Source organism: Pieris rapae, chromosome 2 (assembly GCF_905147795.1).
Source record: "Pieris rapae chromosome 2, ilPieRapa1.1, whole genome shotgun sequence".
Taxonomy (NCBI): Eukaryota; Metazoa; Arthropoda; class Insecta; order Lepidoptera; family Pieridae; genus Pieris; species Pieris rapae.
Genome location: NC_059510.1, coordinates 10,511,408 through 10,528,329, shown reverse-complemented (window position 1 = coordinate 10,528,329; position 16,922 = coordinate 10,511,408). Strand labels below are relative to the sequence as shown.

Sequence of the window (16,922 nt, the reverse complement as noted above, 5' to 3'; positions counted from 1 at the left end):
ACGGGCAGGAGGCTCACCTGATGTTAAGTGATACCGCCGCCCATGGACACCCTCAATGCCAGAGGGCTCGCGAGTGCGTTGCCGGCCTTTTAAGAATTGGTACGCTCTTTTCTTGAAGGACCCTAAGTCAAATTGGTTCGGAAATACTTGAGTTGGCAGCTGGTTCCACAGAGTTCCACTATTAAACAGTAATCCCTTTTTTATAAAACAGGGGTTTCGCTGGGAGTTCGCTTGGTGTTAAGTGATACCGCCGTCCATGGACAATAACAATGCCAGTAGGCTCGCGAGTGCGTTGCTACTTTTAAGCATTGTTACGCTCTTTTCTTGAAGGAATATAAGCCGAATTGGCACGGAAAGAAGATTTTAAATACTTACACAGGAGGTGGATGGTTTGAGAGAGAGAGGATATGTTTTCCACTCTCTGTTTCTTCCTCCGCATCCTCTGGTGGCGCTGCCCCTGCGCTGCCTTCCTCTTCATCTGTCTCTTTCTCTGCTGCGCCTGAAGAAAATATTAGGGTCGAGATTTAATACGCGTCTTAAAATTGTCTGTTTCCATCCATCACATTACTACTTATGTATTATTTTATTGTAACCCCCTTCAATGTTGAATTGAAGCAAGCATCTTATTGAAATAAATATCGAACTTGCATAGAAAACCGTAGGCGGAACATTTATTATTAGATGTTAGAAGTACCAACGGTATTTGAAATGATTTGAAAAGTTCTATAGGAGATATTAATTCGAATTACAGCTTCATAGTACACTAATCCAAACATCACGTGTACACGGAGATAGAAACATAAATATTGACCCAATTCAACCATTAATTGAATGCCAATGAGAGATAGGTGTGAATTAAAACAACGTTAGTAAACGAATTTTAGTTTAAACAGTTTTGTTAAAACTAAAATTCGTTTTGTTTTGTTGCTACGAAAATGACTAGTTATGTGTTATTGAAAATCTATTACTAAAACTAGATAATATTGCTTTTGAAATTTTAATACTGTTTTGATATATTTCGTATTAAGCTATATAATAATAAAATATACAAATATTTGGGAAAGGATAAATAATTACAACTTTTTAATAGCTGTGTTGTGTAATGGTGTGGACAACGTGACATATACATATATTACACGTATATACCTTAACATATACACACCGTATGTGATCAGCACGGATCAGCAGGTAATTTAGCACTTTATTCATAATTGTTATTTTGTCAGTGAAAACTTTAGAAACAAAAAATCCCTGAATGTATTTCAGTATAAGTGGACCATACAAAAAAATCACAGCATTTTTCCATCTTATAGACAGTAGTAGCCTCTTATGCCTGACATCTGCCATCGACTTTATGAGTCAAAGGCAAATTTAAAAAAAAGGTTTCCTTTGGTGCCCAGCCGGGTATCAACCTCCTCAGAGATGAGAGTCAGACTCTGACGTTACGAGGCCAACACTGCTCTAGGTATTTAATAAATAACCGTCTGAAGTTTAATCTAATTGAAAGGGCATTAATAAGGACAGCTGTCTGAAGGCGACGCATCTCGTTCGTAGAAGGTATTCAGTTAACCAAATAATAGACATACAAAAAGACATTATTACTAAAACACACACGTAGAATCTTACAAAATAACAATAATCCAAGAAAAAATAAATTAAATAAAAAATAGGATGTGAGATAATATTTTTTTTAAAGAACAAGGTATGTTTTAAGTATGTAATGCGTGTGTGATGTGGCTGTAATACCCCTGGCTCAGCATTATGCTGAGGAGGTGTTCCACAGCGCTGGTCATTCTGCCGGAGACCACAACAGCTGGTTTGCGCCTCATTATTATTGTAATGCGAAATAAAGTTCTTTAAACGTAATATTTTGACTTATCCACAGTAAAATCTTACATAAACGATTTCTGTCAGTAAAATCGATCAACGTTACCAAGTAATAATTGGAAAACTTGGTTTAGCAGTCACAAAGGCAAACTTCCGTTTTCGTAATGAGGCACTTATACGTACACAAGTTTCAGTTTATGAAGTTAGTTCGTAGGCGTTGTCTTTTTACGTTTAATGCAAGTACATACTGAGTTATGTAATTCATTGTGAGAACAAAAATTAATTGGGCGCGAGTGGGGTTTTTGTGCCTGAACATCATCAAAGCTTAGTAAGTACCACAAGTATTTGCATACCACGTGTTGCGCCATGACCGCTAGTAAAGGTGTGTAGAAGAAGAAGGAATTCGTAGATTCGTAACAAAAGAATAGATTTGGTATGCTGCGGAAGACTCGCATCTGGCTGAATACAAGACACAGTTCACAAGACTGACGACCTTGGGTAATGGAGAGGCATCAAAAGTGGAATCAAGCAGTAGTGATATATGTAGACCGAATTGCCCACGCAGGAGATGTGTTCGCTGAGTTCACTGTCTATGTCATATTTCTATATACTTTATATACTATGATGAGAAGGATGACCAAAACTAGAGGAAACATCGCAAGATTTGTTAAACATAATAATTAAAATATTAAGCTAAGAAAAATATTTTAAACGATATTGCTATCCACATTAAATTCCTTACAGAAAACATGCAAATAATCTGTTATCTGGCAACATTGCCAAATTACTTTTGTGTTTATTGTTTCAAGATCAATGTCTTGTAAGTATGCACTCTCTTCACACCTTGCAATTTGCTTTGATTCATAATGTGTCTGTGGATATCGGGTTCAGTTATTTTGAATATAAGCCGCATAAGAATTGTTTTCTTATGTAAAGATTCTGAAACTTCAGAAACTTCTTTAGCCGCATGAGGGTATTTTTACAGTTGAAACGTCACGAAGATGTGCAGCGTTTTTGTCGAATAAAAGGGGGAGACCGATTGGGAGAAAGTGAACTCACCGGGGATGGCGAGGACCTTTACTGCGCACTTCGCTCACTCCAGTGAGCTTCCGTCCTGCCCTTCAGGCGATTGACCCCCCCGCGACGGCCCAAGCCGAGGTTCGAGTCTCACAGGAGACGCCCTTGCGCGAGTCGCGGGAACCCCACCCATTCAGGCTGAGCTAAGCTCGCCAAACAGCCCGTGCTGAGCTGTAAAGGCCCTTAAGGCCAACAGCGAGATTCCATTCAAAAAAAAAAAAAAAGAGAAAGTGAAAAAGATCGAGATAAAATACAAGCTATTTTTTGAAGTTTATTAATTAAATTAGTTGTTACATATTAGAACTTTAGATGGCAACTCAATATTTAACCTATAAAATCCTCATAAAGTGCCAATGTGCTCTTGCCAGCTTTCTGGTCCCACCAAAAGTCTTCTCTTTTGTCTTCCCACAAGGCCATTTCAAGTAAGGATCTTTTGTGTGTGGCGCTACAACCTTTTCTACGACTGGGCCTCTGATTTCTGTATCTGTATAAGTGATCAGACTCCAGTGACACACACTTCCGAGTTTTTGGGTCTAAGGCAATCCGGTTTCCTCACGATGTTTTCCTTCACCGTACGAGCGAATTAATAACAATACTATAATAAAATGCAAGTTCCGTCATTTCTTATATTAGGACTATTCGTCTTTTAAACGAATTTTTCTTTCATATTAATTATGATTAAAAGATCTAAGAAACTATTTTTCTCAACGATCTTTGAGACGATTTTGACAGACAAGTTTGTCAGTATGAAAAATAAAGTGACACTTATCTGTATATATTGCGTTATGGAGTAAAATATAAATAAACATTTATTTATCAAAAATTCCAATGCTAATTTTTTTTTCCGTCAGTCACGTGATACGAAACGATCCATTATTTGAATGGACGATGACGCTGTATACAAACCTGTCTAATCCTAATCTCTAATCTGTTGAGGGTTTATTTCGTCAGGGACTAGTTTGGATCGAAATAAATGTATATCTAATTTAAGAACTATATTTGTACACGTTAAAATCTTGTAAACGTGTGCCGATTGATTTAGAAAATACATGTTTTTAATTTTTTATTTGTAGCCAAAAAGAAATTATTTAAAATTTCTATTGTCACTTATAAATAAGTTAAAAAGATTTTCAAATTTTGTCAAATAGCCCATTCAAATTTTAAATGCTTTTCATCGTTATAAAACGAACACCAAGTTATAAAATATTCACAGAATTCTCGAAATAGTCCTGCTCGGTATTAAGGCTTGTGTATTTCATGGGCTGTCGTAAACTCCTGATGGTATCTTATCATGCCATTAAATGTGCCATAACCTCTTAAAATTAAACATTAGGTTTTTTTCTAGAAAATAATGTCTAATAAAATTGCGTTAAACAAACACAAAACTTCTTTAAAACTCTGAAAAAAATTTACATGTCTCACGTATTATTTTTTTTCCTTAGGTTTTATATTATTTAATTTTAGTTATTTTGAGTTTCGTTTTTTTAAATTAATTATGCACTTCTTGTACTTATACACCTGTGTAGGTGTTTCTTTTTTGATTATTCCAACTGTTAGGACAGATGGGATGTGAGCGGTATTATTTCATTTGTTATTTTTTTCAGAACAGGCGGCGAATTTTCCTAACCTTTTGCCGATTTATTTTTATATATTACGAAATTCCACCCGTATCACCTCGACGTCCACCGTTCCACAACTGCGCGTTTTTCTAGGCAGTTTTTGCCGCGCACCACCACTTTGTGGAACCAGCTGCCGACTGAAGTATTTCCGAACCAATTCGACTCAGGGTCCTTCAAGAAAAGAGCGTACCCATTTTTAAAAGGCCGGCAAGGCACTCGCGAGCCCTCTAGCATTGAGAGTGCCCATGGGCGGCGGTATCACTTAACATCAGGTGAGCCTCCTGCCCGTATTCCCCCTGTTCTATAAAAAAAAAGTTTAGTTTTAGAATTTTTTTTAGTTCTATAAGTATATATAGTTTAAATCCTGTCAAATAAGACTTTTCCTAGTCCATGTAAGCAATGAACTTACGAATCGGAAACTTTCAAGAAGTTCAAATTTGTGACAACAAACTTTGTTTCGTGAAGAAGAAAAGTAAATATAAAGTAAATAATATAAGTGTAACCAGGATCCTGTTAGTATAATTTTTGGAATACGGTGCCATTTCCATAGAACCTATTCGGTCCAACCTAATCAATAAGGAAATTAAAAAAATATATATATTATTATTCTATTCTGTGTTGAAGCAAAAGCCATATAAAAACCATTCCAAAAATATAATTTCCTCATTACTAAACTGAACTTCCTTGAGTTGAACTTTTGTAAACAACAAAATATTCAAAGGTATCCTTTTGTTGAGTATTTAGAACACAATGTTGAATTTGGTAACTATATCAATAAGAAACCATATATAAAACTGTCATATTATAAATAATTCTGTTGTTCATACAGTGATTATAATCTTAAACTGAAAATAAAAAGTATATATCAGTGTGATCAGCCTCCTGTGCCTGACTCACCAGTCGACTGTTTGGGTCTAAGGAAAGTCAGTTTATTCACGATGTTTTTCTTCGCCGTTAAAGAAACTGTTAAATTATACATATATAGAATGTCCATTGGTGCACAGCCGGGGAGACGTAAGACCTAAGAGATGTGAGTCTCACTACTTGTTTATAAACTTAAAGAATTAAACATACAACACTTAAAAAATTAACTAGGCTAAACTTTCTTATTTCTTGAGGGTTTGATAAAACAGTGACTCTTTTGATATCCCAGGCTGAAACTTGAAACACAAGTGTGACTATGACACAGATACTATCAAATTAAATTTTAGTTGATTTGAGTTCATCATAAACAATAATTCAGGTCAAATTATAAATACGAGAAACATTTCCCGAAATCAACATAAAATGATATACCGGATATCAATGGCCGTTTATTATGTTTACTCTCTGTTATAATTATAATTTTAGTTTTACGTGCGCTGTATTTTATAGTTTGTAATTAGTTTTCATATTTACCTAGAACTAAATAATACTAAATAATTAAATAATATACAAAAATGTATATTATTTAATTGCTTACCAACAAAGGATCTAGCCTTAAGTAAATTACTAAAACGGATTATTAACTTATGTTAATAATCCGTTTTAGTTCTTATGAACTACAGATTAAAATAAAAAAAAACATAAAAAATAATAAAAGATACAGTTATCTATTACGGGGAAGAATGTTCTCGTTTTCTAATTTTTTTATTGAAGACTAAAGACATTTGCACTAATTCACCAATTCCCATAAAAAATCCATTATAATAATGTATTACCTAAATCATATCTAATATATAAAGTGACCCTCGACCGTTTCTTATAAATTATATTTTTATGCATAATATTGAGTAAGTCTAAGAATCGGCTACCATCTATCTTTCAAACCTCTAAGTGACAAGGGATAATCCACCCCTAAACTTTTATTTTTAGACAAGTTTAAAAAAATATTAAAACAAAAAATGATACAGTATACAAAAATACATACAACCCTTAATTTTCACTCCTTTACGATTTATCCATATTTTTATTTGTTAATTAAAAACTTATGACGTGAACTCTTTCTATAGAGAAAAAAATTACAGAACAACTTAAAAAGATCCTTAAAACCAGCCTAATTTACTGAAAACGATATTTAACAATAGACAGTCCAATAAAACTACTTACAGTCCTTATTGAGAATTACCTTAATATATATAAATTACGTGTCACGTTGTTTGTTCGCGATGGAATTCTATCTATCTTAAAAGATCTTACCTAATTGATAGGATAGCTTACATTTCAATTTGTACCCCCAATGTTTGTTTATTATTTGATACAATTCTAACAGACAGCGAGAGCGAGAGCAGAGAGCGCTGTATTAAAAGCACCAACATTTCTCATATCTTTCACATAAGTTCTCCTACCGTTTCCCTTGAATAGTTTACTACTGTGTAATATAACAAAAACCACAGTAACGCTAGGCCGAGTCTACTAGTAATATATATAAAGAAATGTTCAAATGACGTGTAAGTAGCTTAAATATTTCATAAATATTAACGTCCACATCAACGCGACCGTTTACTCGGCAACTGTCGTAAACCGAGAATTCCTCTAACATATCGTAGCTTCTAACGCTTATATTGTCTTAACAAGAGTATAATCCAAATAAAGTTTTAACTATAATTATTTATAACATTATTATTATTTTTTATTTAAGCAGAACATGGACAACTGTTATTCAAACAATCATATGAGTTTTACAATTAATTACGTTAGGTATACTTTAGTCTAAGAACTTCTTATTAATTTATTATATATATTTATTGAATAATAATATATATCTATATTAATATCTTAAAGTGTTGGTGCTGATCTGGTTATAAGTAAAGTATATTAAATATTTTAGTTTCTTTAAATAAATTTTTTTAATATTATTTTATATGTAATCTATCAACATAATTTTCCAACTTCATCTATTATCTATATATTATATTTGCAGCACGCATTCTATAAATGTTTTATCAAACGCCATAAGGTTACGTCAAAAAACTTTGAATTGTATGTTTGTTAAGTATTCTTACATTTTCTAATTTTTATTTTTTTTATTTAATAAAACCTTCTCCTGACAATAACAAACACAACAGAAAAATTATAATACGCATTTTACTTAAAGCTGGGTGATCAGGAAATATCCCATGTAATAAAATCTAGAGCGTTTCCTTCTCCATTGTCCCGCTAACTTTGGGGACACAATGTACAACTCAGGGCCTTTTGTGGGACGAATTGGGCGGAAAATTTACACATTCGAAGGTTTTGTTGAGGTTATATTAGCTACGAGTTTGTTAGGATGGGATCACAAAGATATAGTTATACTTTTTAAATTATCTGGTTAACAGGAACATATATTTTTAAGAAAAAAATATCGTAAATGTCGGTATGTTTGTATTCATATTTGTTTATATAACTGGGACCGAGGGAAAGAAGAAGAACCAGAAATAGTAAATACAAGAAGTAGAGTGTGATGGAGAAAGAGACCCATGGGGTTCCTGTCGACGGTTCTGATACTAGTACTATTACTACTAGATAAAAATAATATTTAAAATGTATATATAAAACAGTCTTTATTATAATTATTAATAATGTCTCCCCATCATATGATATACATATAATTATGTTCTAAGGTTTTAAATCAAGAACCATGTTTAGCTTCCTAATTGGTCACTAAAGGATATTTAGGTCTACGCCAAAACTGCGAAATGTACTTATAAACCATATTTAGGTAACAGGGACTTGCGCAAATATCGCATCTCCAGGGACTGAGTCTAAGTTAATTAACTCCGCAACAACATTTACTCAGCTCGAAACTTCATTTTGAATGAACATTACTTCAGATAAACTTGAAATAGCTTATTTCACGGAATTTCGTATGTGGACTGATTATACAAGGATTTTAAAGTCTCTTATGGTAAATTAATGCCCGATTTTTTTCCATAGACATTCACATTGCCAGTAGATAAGTGCGTTGCTGGCCTTTTAATAATTGGTACGCTCTTTACTTGAAGGATCCTTCGAATTGGTTCGGAAATACTTCATTGGACAGCTGGTTCCACATCGTGGTGCGCGACAGAAACTGTCTGAGTTCTGGAACGACGGATGTCGAGGTAATACAGATGGTATTTTGTATTCCACCTAGAAGTTCTCCTCTGAACAGCCTCCTTAGGTTCGCTAGGGGATCAGCCTGTGCCTGACACACATACTTGTCTAAGGCAAGCCGGTTTCCTCACGATGTTTTCCTTAACCGTTCGTGCGAATTTTAAACGCGCACATAGAAAGTACATCAGCCGGGATTCGAACCTACGACCTCAGGAATTAGTCGTACGCCGTATAAGCCAACACTGCACTAAAGTTGATTAGTCACTAATATAATAGATTATGTGTCTTTGAAAACGAGACTGAATAAATAACATTACCATTTATCTGTAAATTATTATAATGGCCACGCACAAACATAAATTCAATATGGATTGGTCACTAAAAATGTTTTATGATATTATTAAGATTCATTGTATTCAAATGGAAAGGTACTATACAGTTAATAAATCTTGAAGATAAAAACTCGTGGCAATAGTTCAATACGTATTGTCAATATGTGTGTGATGGTGAATGTGGTAAATCACAGAACAGATTTTTACTTATGTAACTTTAATGACGTTTATTTATTTATTTATTTCTCCCTTAAACATTAACAATAATAATTCTTAATATAGTAACAGTATTGGGAGACTGGTTTCCAAACTAGGTAAGAACCTGTAATATGGATAACGTTACGTTGTGGTTTATGACATTTTCCTTTAGATAATTTGTTTGCCAGTTGCTTGTCATTAAATTATGTTTAATATTTTCCTTTTATGTAATGCAACAAAGTGTAAATAAATAAATAAATAAATAATTGTGATGTAGAGATTATCTAGACTGGACATATGGGATGATTTTTCTTTGTAATTTCCTATAATCATAATGATTGTATTGTATGGGTCGTTTTCAAAGATTATATCGCCATTACAATGCTACATAATCTTGATTTTATTAAATAGAAAAAAATACACTGTTATTCATTAACATTAAATCACTATTTTAACTAAAATACTTTTTTGTCCCTTTCTGGGAATTTCGCTGTCTTGAAAAGAAAGCTAAATTATTTTGCTGAGCAAGGGCAAATGTATAGGCAAATACCGTACAGGCAACTAAAAGCATATAATTTATAACATAATAATCGTATATGACATCATTTTAATCACATGTTAGAGAACATTATACACTGAAATATCGGGAAATATCAACCTAACATTGTATGTTTGATAGAAAGATTAAATAAATATAGACGCACAGTACGAATGTTTCTAGCATGTGTTTCTCGAATAGATAACAAACACCAGTTCGACAACTTATTTTAGAAAATTTTAAGCAGCAGACAGCAGTGTTAGCCCAATCCCCGGCTGTGCACCAATGGACTTTCTTTCTATGTGCGTATTTAACATTTTCTCGAACGGTGAAGGAAAACATCGTGAGAAAACCGACATGTCTTAGACCACACAAAAACTCGACGACGTGTGTCAGGCACTGGAGGCTGATCACCTACTTGCCTATTATATTTAAAAATGATCATGAAACAGATTGAAAAATCTAAGGCCAAGACCTGAAGAGGTTGTAGCGCCACTGATTTATTTTATTCTGACGGGCAGGGAGAGTAAACCTTTGTGTCTTTCTTTTTCCTGGATTCCTGGATGTACGTCTAGTAACCTTATTTAATAGGTAATGATTCCTCTCTTTGCTGCTAGAGGACAAATCGTTGTAAAACAATAAACTTGGCGATAAGAAAGAGTGGCGAAGATATTATCGCCGGTTCTTTCGATACGACCTTGATTTGAGAACTGGCAGTAAAAGTAAAATTAAAAGCATTTAACATTTCATTTTTCATTTATTTCCTTTCCAGGTGTTTATAAAACAAAGACAGGCTTCCACAGACACAAACCAACAAAAGTTTTACCTTATAATACAGGCTCATAATAGAATATAGGCACAAAAGGTAACCATACGTGAGTTCAAATATTCATGAGGCGTTGAAAATAAGATCCCGCCTTCCTCTTTACAGCGTATAAGTTGATTTCACCTGCTCCCTACAAAAGGGATTCATTGTATAGTGTACATTAATATAGTTGTTTAGACCCAAGGCTTTTAGATGTTCAAAACGCGGCGATCGGCCTGACTTCCTCTTCTAGCTCTCCATTACTGGATAAACAATAATAAATAAATAAAAAGTCTTTATTCATTTTAAGTACATTTTCTTTTCTAAGTGTAAGATTTAGAAACCCTTTTAAGTAAAAAAATACCTGTGTCAGGGTTCCCAGCTCTTCCATAAACAAACTTAATTACTTAAAATACGCAGTGCAGCGTAGTGAATAAATACATACATAAATTGCTTATGTAAGATAAATATTCGGCAGTTTTTGCCGCGCACCACCACTTTGTGGAACCATCTACCGACTGAAGTATTTCCGAACCAATTCGACTTAGGGTCCTTCAAGAAAAGAGCGTACCAATTCTTAAAAGGCCGGCAACGCACTCGCGAGCCCTCTGGTATTGAGAGTGTCCATGGGCGGCGGTATCACTTAACATAAGGTGAGCCTCCTGCCCGTTTGCCCCCTGTTTTATAAAAAAAAAATATGTGTTTAGTGAATGTTTTCATACTAGGAGACTCTGGGTATATCGTTGGGTCGATTTCAAATGATAATAGAAGAAAAAATTCTGATCTTCCAGTATCCTAATGGATGGCTGCTAGTACTAGCTTGAAGCTTTAAATGTATGGGCTTATAATAATAATAAAAATTGCGTTTATTCGACTACTACATAATCATGATTACATTAAATCCATGTTACTATGTTCAGATATATTAAGATTATAAATCGCTTATGTAAAGCGTTGTATATATAAACGCCTTTATAATATTACGATAGGATTATGAACGTGAGACACTAAAAAGAATATTTTCTTTTCATTTCATAACAAAAGATCTGTGTGCTAGTTATTCAAATCTATTCATATTATAATGACTCCGACAATCTATAAACTGTAATACTGTATTTTTTTAATCATCTATAGTTTAAAAATCGGTTATTTAAAGTCAAAGTCAAGTCATTTATTCGAGTTAGACCACCTACAATGACATTTTTGAAAGTTAAAGAAAAAAGACGTTGCTAGTCGTCCAAAAGGTTTGTGTGGAAAAAAATGGGCAAGAAGCTCGACACTTTTTTAAAATAGAATTCACAATGTTTGTATATATTAGTTGAAAAATGATGTGAAGACAAATTTATACAGGTGAATTATTGTAATTTATCTATCGATCGTATGTATGGTTGTCTCTCTCCCTAAAATATGGCGAGACGCTGATGGCTGGCCATGCGTCATACTCGTGAACGGGTTCTACTTGGGGTGACTGGTCGTACTTGAATTCGTGTATGACATTAGTTACTTCTACTACGAATTTGCGTGTTGTTCTCACGAGTAAGTGCGTGTTCGTATTTCACCATGCCTCCTGCTGATAGAGAGCAAATCTTCGTTTTTAATTTATTTTATTATTCTTTATTACTCAAGATGTCATATGGAACATGGTGTAATGGTTTCAGGTCCTTACAAACGTTGTCTAAAAGAAGTATACTTGGCGATTAAAAAGAGTGGCGGAGAGTTTATTGCCAGTTCTTCTTTTCAGTTCTACGCCCTTGATTTAAGAACTGGCAGTAAATGTAAAATTAGAAGTATTTACTGTGTATTTCTTTTTTTGATGTACATTATGTTACCTAATGATTTTGATTTTTTGATTTTTTTTTTACTTGTGCACTCTTGTCAATTTACCGTCACCCGTTGGAGAGAAGTGTTTTATAAATAAATAGATAAATGCTATTTCAGTTCCAATTTGGTCATACATAAGTAAATAAATAAAAGATACAGAGATTAATGAAACCATGTTTAACCTAAGTCTATTGTCTTTGAACAATTTCGTTACTTCAAGGCTTCCCGCAAGAAAGCTTTGTTGCAGAAAATAATGGTTCTATTCTTTCCTCTTTCTTATAAAAGTAGCACAACCTCAGGTATTGTCTATGGAATATAAACATATGATAGTAATATATGTATATAATTTTTAGATAATAATTGTCATAATTGTGATAACTACTCAACTAATTAACATATATAAAAGATATATTTATGTACATTTTAATTATGACATTGATACTGTTTATTCATCTCTTTTGAAAGTTACATAATGGGTCTAACTGGGAATAAAACACACAAAGGTGATATAAAAAGGAAAATGAAGTATAATGAAAATACCCTAATATTGGATGCAATTTTATATCAAAGGCGATAATGAAGCTCTCTCAATCAGGGTATATTCTACCCAAATTAAGTCTTTGAAGGTATATATAAATTTTGTATTAAAACTTAAGCAATAAATAAACTGTAGGCAACTATTGTTTATATATACATAATTTTGGAGACACGTTTGGCTAGTAAAATTACCGTTCTCACGATATTTTGATATTTTTTCATGAAAAATTATTTATTGTGCAAATATGTAATGCAGCTTACCTACCTAGTGTTTAATTGGCATGAAAGAAAGTTTATTGGTATGGTCAGCAAAATATATATAAGAAAATACTTTTTTACCACATTGAAGCTATGTATTATTGTAAACTTATAATTATTTAATTATTAATAATTATAGACGTTTCGCGTGCTTTACAGCGTGTGAAAATTAATTAAAAATTATGTTCAATAATTATAAGTTTTTAATAATACATGGCTTCAATCCGGTAAAAAAGTGTTTTCTTTAAATAGGTAAAAGCTTTGTTTATAAAAGACAATGAAAAATATTAAGTTAGCTAATTACATAATAAGTTAAGATTAAACGTCTCTAAAATTAACAGATTTTGTCTTACATGGATCTCACAACTTTTGTAAAAGAAAACTCCGTTGCGAGACTTGGTTTTTTTTTACAAGTTTTATGGCACAAAAGTCTTTACACTATTACTACCATATATTTTATTTCTTCCAATTAAATAAAATCATATGTTGAATAAGTCATCCATCTCATAATGAAGCAATTAAGTGTGCGATGTTTAATGTGTCGAATGCACTGGATATATTATTTTATTGATAACAATATTAAAAAAAACATTGTTATTGGATTTCTCATAGTTTCATGATCATTTCAAATCTTATAGGCAGCCTGTGCCTGACACACGCCGTCTACTTTTGGACTAAACCGGTTTCCTCGCGATGGTTTGAACGAACGTCCGTTGGCCTGGAATCGAATCTACGACCTCAGAAATGAGGGTCGCAAGCTGAAGCCAGTAGGACAAGACTGCTTAGCAACTGATGCTTAATATGTTATATACAAATTATATCTACGTATTTCTTTACCGCGATCATTACTTTGTATGTGTTAAGTAATCCAATGAAGCTACTGTCTTTACATCTGTTTATTTGATATATTCTTTCATAGACGAGTGGGTGTTCTTTTGTGGCTGACATATAACCTCGATGTATGGAGACATCAGTTTCCTCACGATGTTACCATATGATGTGTAATCTATAAAATCTGATAAAATTCAAGAGGCTGATTGCAGATGGTTGAAAAAATGTTGAGTTAAATTTGCACAAAGAAAATCTTCTGCTAGAATTGCGCAATGCTGCTCTCGATATAAGTTAAAAGTTTTTGCATTTGTTGTGTTATATGATATTTTGAGTAGTAAAAAATATGTCCTTTCATTCTAAACATACAATAAGATAGTTCAAAACTAACTACATACTTACAGAAATATTTAGATAAAAATTGCTTAAAAAATATTTTTCGAAATATATTTTTTACGTGGACACTGTGCAACAAACAAATAAAAATAATTCAATAAAATTTAGCCCTCTCACCTGTTTTTTTGGCACTACCTCCTTTTCCGCCATTTTTGTTTCGTCGCGGGTACAAATTAATTTTACTTTGACCACACCCCATCACTACCTCTTCACCCACTACACAAAACACTAAATGTAAAAAGCATTTTACAAACACTTGAATTTAAATTTGTTCATTGCACTTTTAGTGTCCCATTCTGCTGACGAGCCATTTATTTTCTGAAAAGAAAAGAAGGTAATATCATAATTAATTCTATTTGCGCGATCAACTTTAAGTTGGGATATAGTTTTTATGGCAACTGTTTGACGAGAACCAGCTCCCATCGAAAAAATCTTTCAATACGATAATGAGGTTCTTCTAAGGAACAACAGACTTCTGGCATGATGCGTGTCTTTGGGCGGCGGTATCTCTTAACATCAAGTAATCCTCCCGTTACGCCGTTGTCTAGATTTTCTATTCTTATTTGAAAATATCTCCATCTCGATATATTTTGATGTGTATATGCACCGTTTAAACATTTTCACCACGACATATAAGTATTCATCATAATGAAAAATCAGTTCTTTGGTGAACCAGCGCTTAGACGTCTTGTTAGAATAGAAAATTTGAACTCTAATAGAATATGTAGAGGATTCCTTTTGCATCGAATATTGTTGTTGTATCAACAATACCGAATTTCCCGACGAAAATGAGAAAATATGTTAATAATCCCATTGAGGTCGTAACGCGAGATGAGATTTATTTAAATAAGTTCTAGACGTGGACCCACGGGTTCATCCAAACATGACATGACGATATATCATATTAATCCAGTGGCGTTGACTCTTAATGTTTATGCATATTATTATATAGACAAATAATCCAGGCTTTTGTCTGTCACATGTCATCGACTTTAAAGTTTCAGACATTACTGACCGTGTTTGCCTTTAACGTGTGTTAATTTCGCCAAAAGTAAATTTGATTGGTGCACAGCGGTGATTCGAACGCACGACCTCGCACTGTAAGGGTGGGGGCAGCACGTTCCAGCCTCTTTATACTGTTGGGAAATCAATTTTCAGACCTCCGCACCGGGACAACTTTTAAAAGTGACCCGAGTTTGGGGGTTTTCCGTGAGGTGAAAAGCCCAACAGTCCCATCTACTTGCTATGGACGAGAGGCGCGGTAACACACTAGACCAACTCTTTCTGTCACAAAATATAATTCCAAGTTTATTGTCCTACTTCGAAATAGAAGTTTACGAACTGAAAGTATTATAATTACGCAGGAAATTGATTAAAAATGTTTCAATTAGGGAACCTATAGTCGTGTTTACTTCAACAGTTTTATCGTATCTCATATGTTACTTATTATGTTTGGTACTTGGTTATTTTGATTTGTTTATGATTCTCGTATACTATTGCATTCGGGTCTCAGCCAAGAGAGCACAGGTTTTCTGCTATTGCCTTGAGGAATTTGCGTGTTACTTAATATGCTTATTGGGGCGTAGAAGGACTCTGAGAGTCTAATTGGTTGGTGTACCTGTTTTGGGATTATTGTTGGGTCGCATTATTATTAATCTGTAAATTAAAATACTGATAAAATGACTTAGAAGAGATGGCAGTTGAAGGTGGGTTCTACCGGTTGGACGAAATTGAAACTAATATGAGTCTATATTCCTAAACGCGCTGAAACTAATGATAACCAAGATATCAGTTAGGGCTGTACAAGACCTACGAAAAAGAATAAAAAAGAGTCCTAACAATATATCTGCTTAAAGAGTAAATATAATAAAAAAACAATATTAATTATAACTTCAGTAATTGAAATTTCGTAGTTCCAAGTATACACCAGCACTATTGAGAAAACTACACGAAACTATTACTTGCTGTATTTGTTAAGGGTACTGAAATCGCCAAAATACATAGGCAGTGCCTGTAACTTACAGTAGCGAGAGTGCTACCGACAGTTTTGTATGGAATTTTGATTAAGCTTTAATTTAAATAGAAAATGTTTACTACCATTATACTTACTAAAAATGATTATTGTTTAGGCTTGATTTTAATTCATGTAAAGTGACACTCTTTTGTGAACATTATAGGAAAACAATTTTTAATCAAACAGATACTATATAGAAGTCAGTCACTATAAACGACATAGTGTAACTTCCAGTAGCGATACCGAGTGTGTTCCATTGAAATTGCAATGTCAGCACCGTAATATTCAGAAGAATACAAAACCAGATACGCAACTGTCTTTACAGAGCAAGACCTATTGAGTTTCCATAACTCGAGCTCAATTTAATATATACTTATACTAGTGAAAGCTTATACAGGGCCAATATTACTAATTGCGATAAAAATATTTTGTTATAAAGAAATTAAAATTCAACGCTTCTGAAGCAGCAGACGATTGTTTGCATAAATTATCTAAATTAGAAAAGATGTAAAGACGAGAAAAAGAACGAAAATTAGATTTGTTCCCATTAAAAGCTTTTGTACTTTGCGAAGGTAAGAACTTTGTAAGCTTTACGATGGAATAACTTTTAAAATAC

General features: G+C 33.3%; 1 protein-coding gene across 1 annotated transcript in view; it reads right to left on the bottom strand.

Annotated features, from left to right (window-relative positions):
* LOC111000680 (extensin-2) overlaps window positions 1-16,922 on the bottom strand; it is a 58,375-nt gene that overhangs the window by 2,730 nt on the left and 38,723 nt on the right. The window contains exons 2-3 of the mRNA XM_022270227.2: window positions 14,410-14,610; window positions 376-499 (exon numbers count right to left, since the gene is read on the bottom strand). Of these exons, the coding sequence (XP_022125919.2) occupies window positions 376-499; window positions 14,410-14,491 (206 nt within the window). The 5' untranslated portion in view covers window positions 14,492-14,610. The remainder of the gene's footprint in view (window positions 1-375; window positions 500-14,409; window positions 14,611-16,922) is intronic.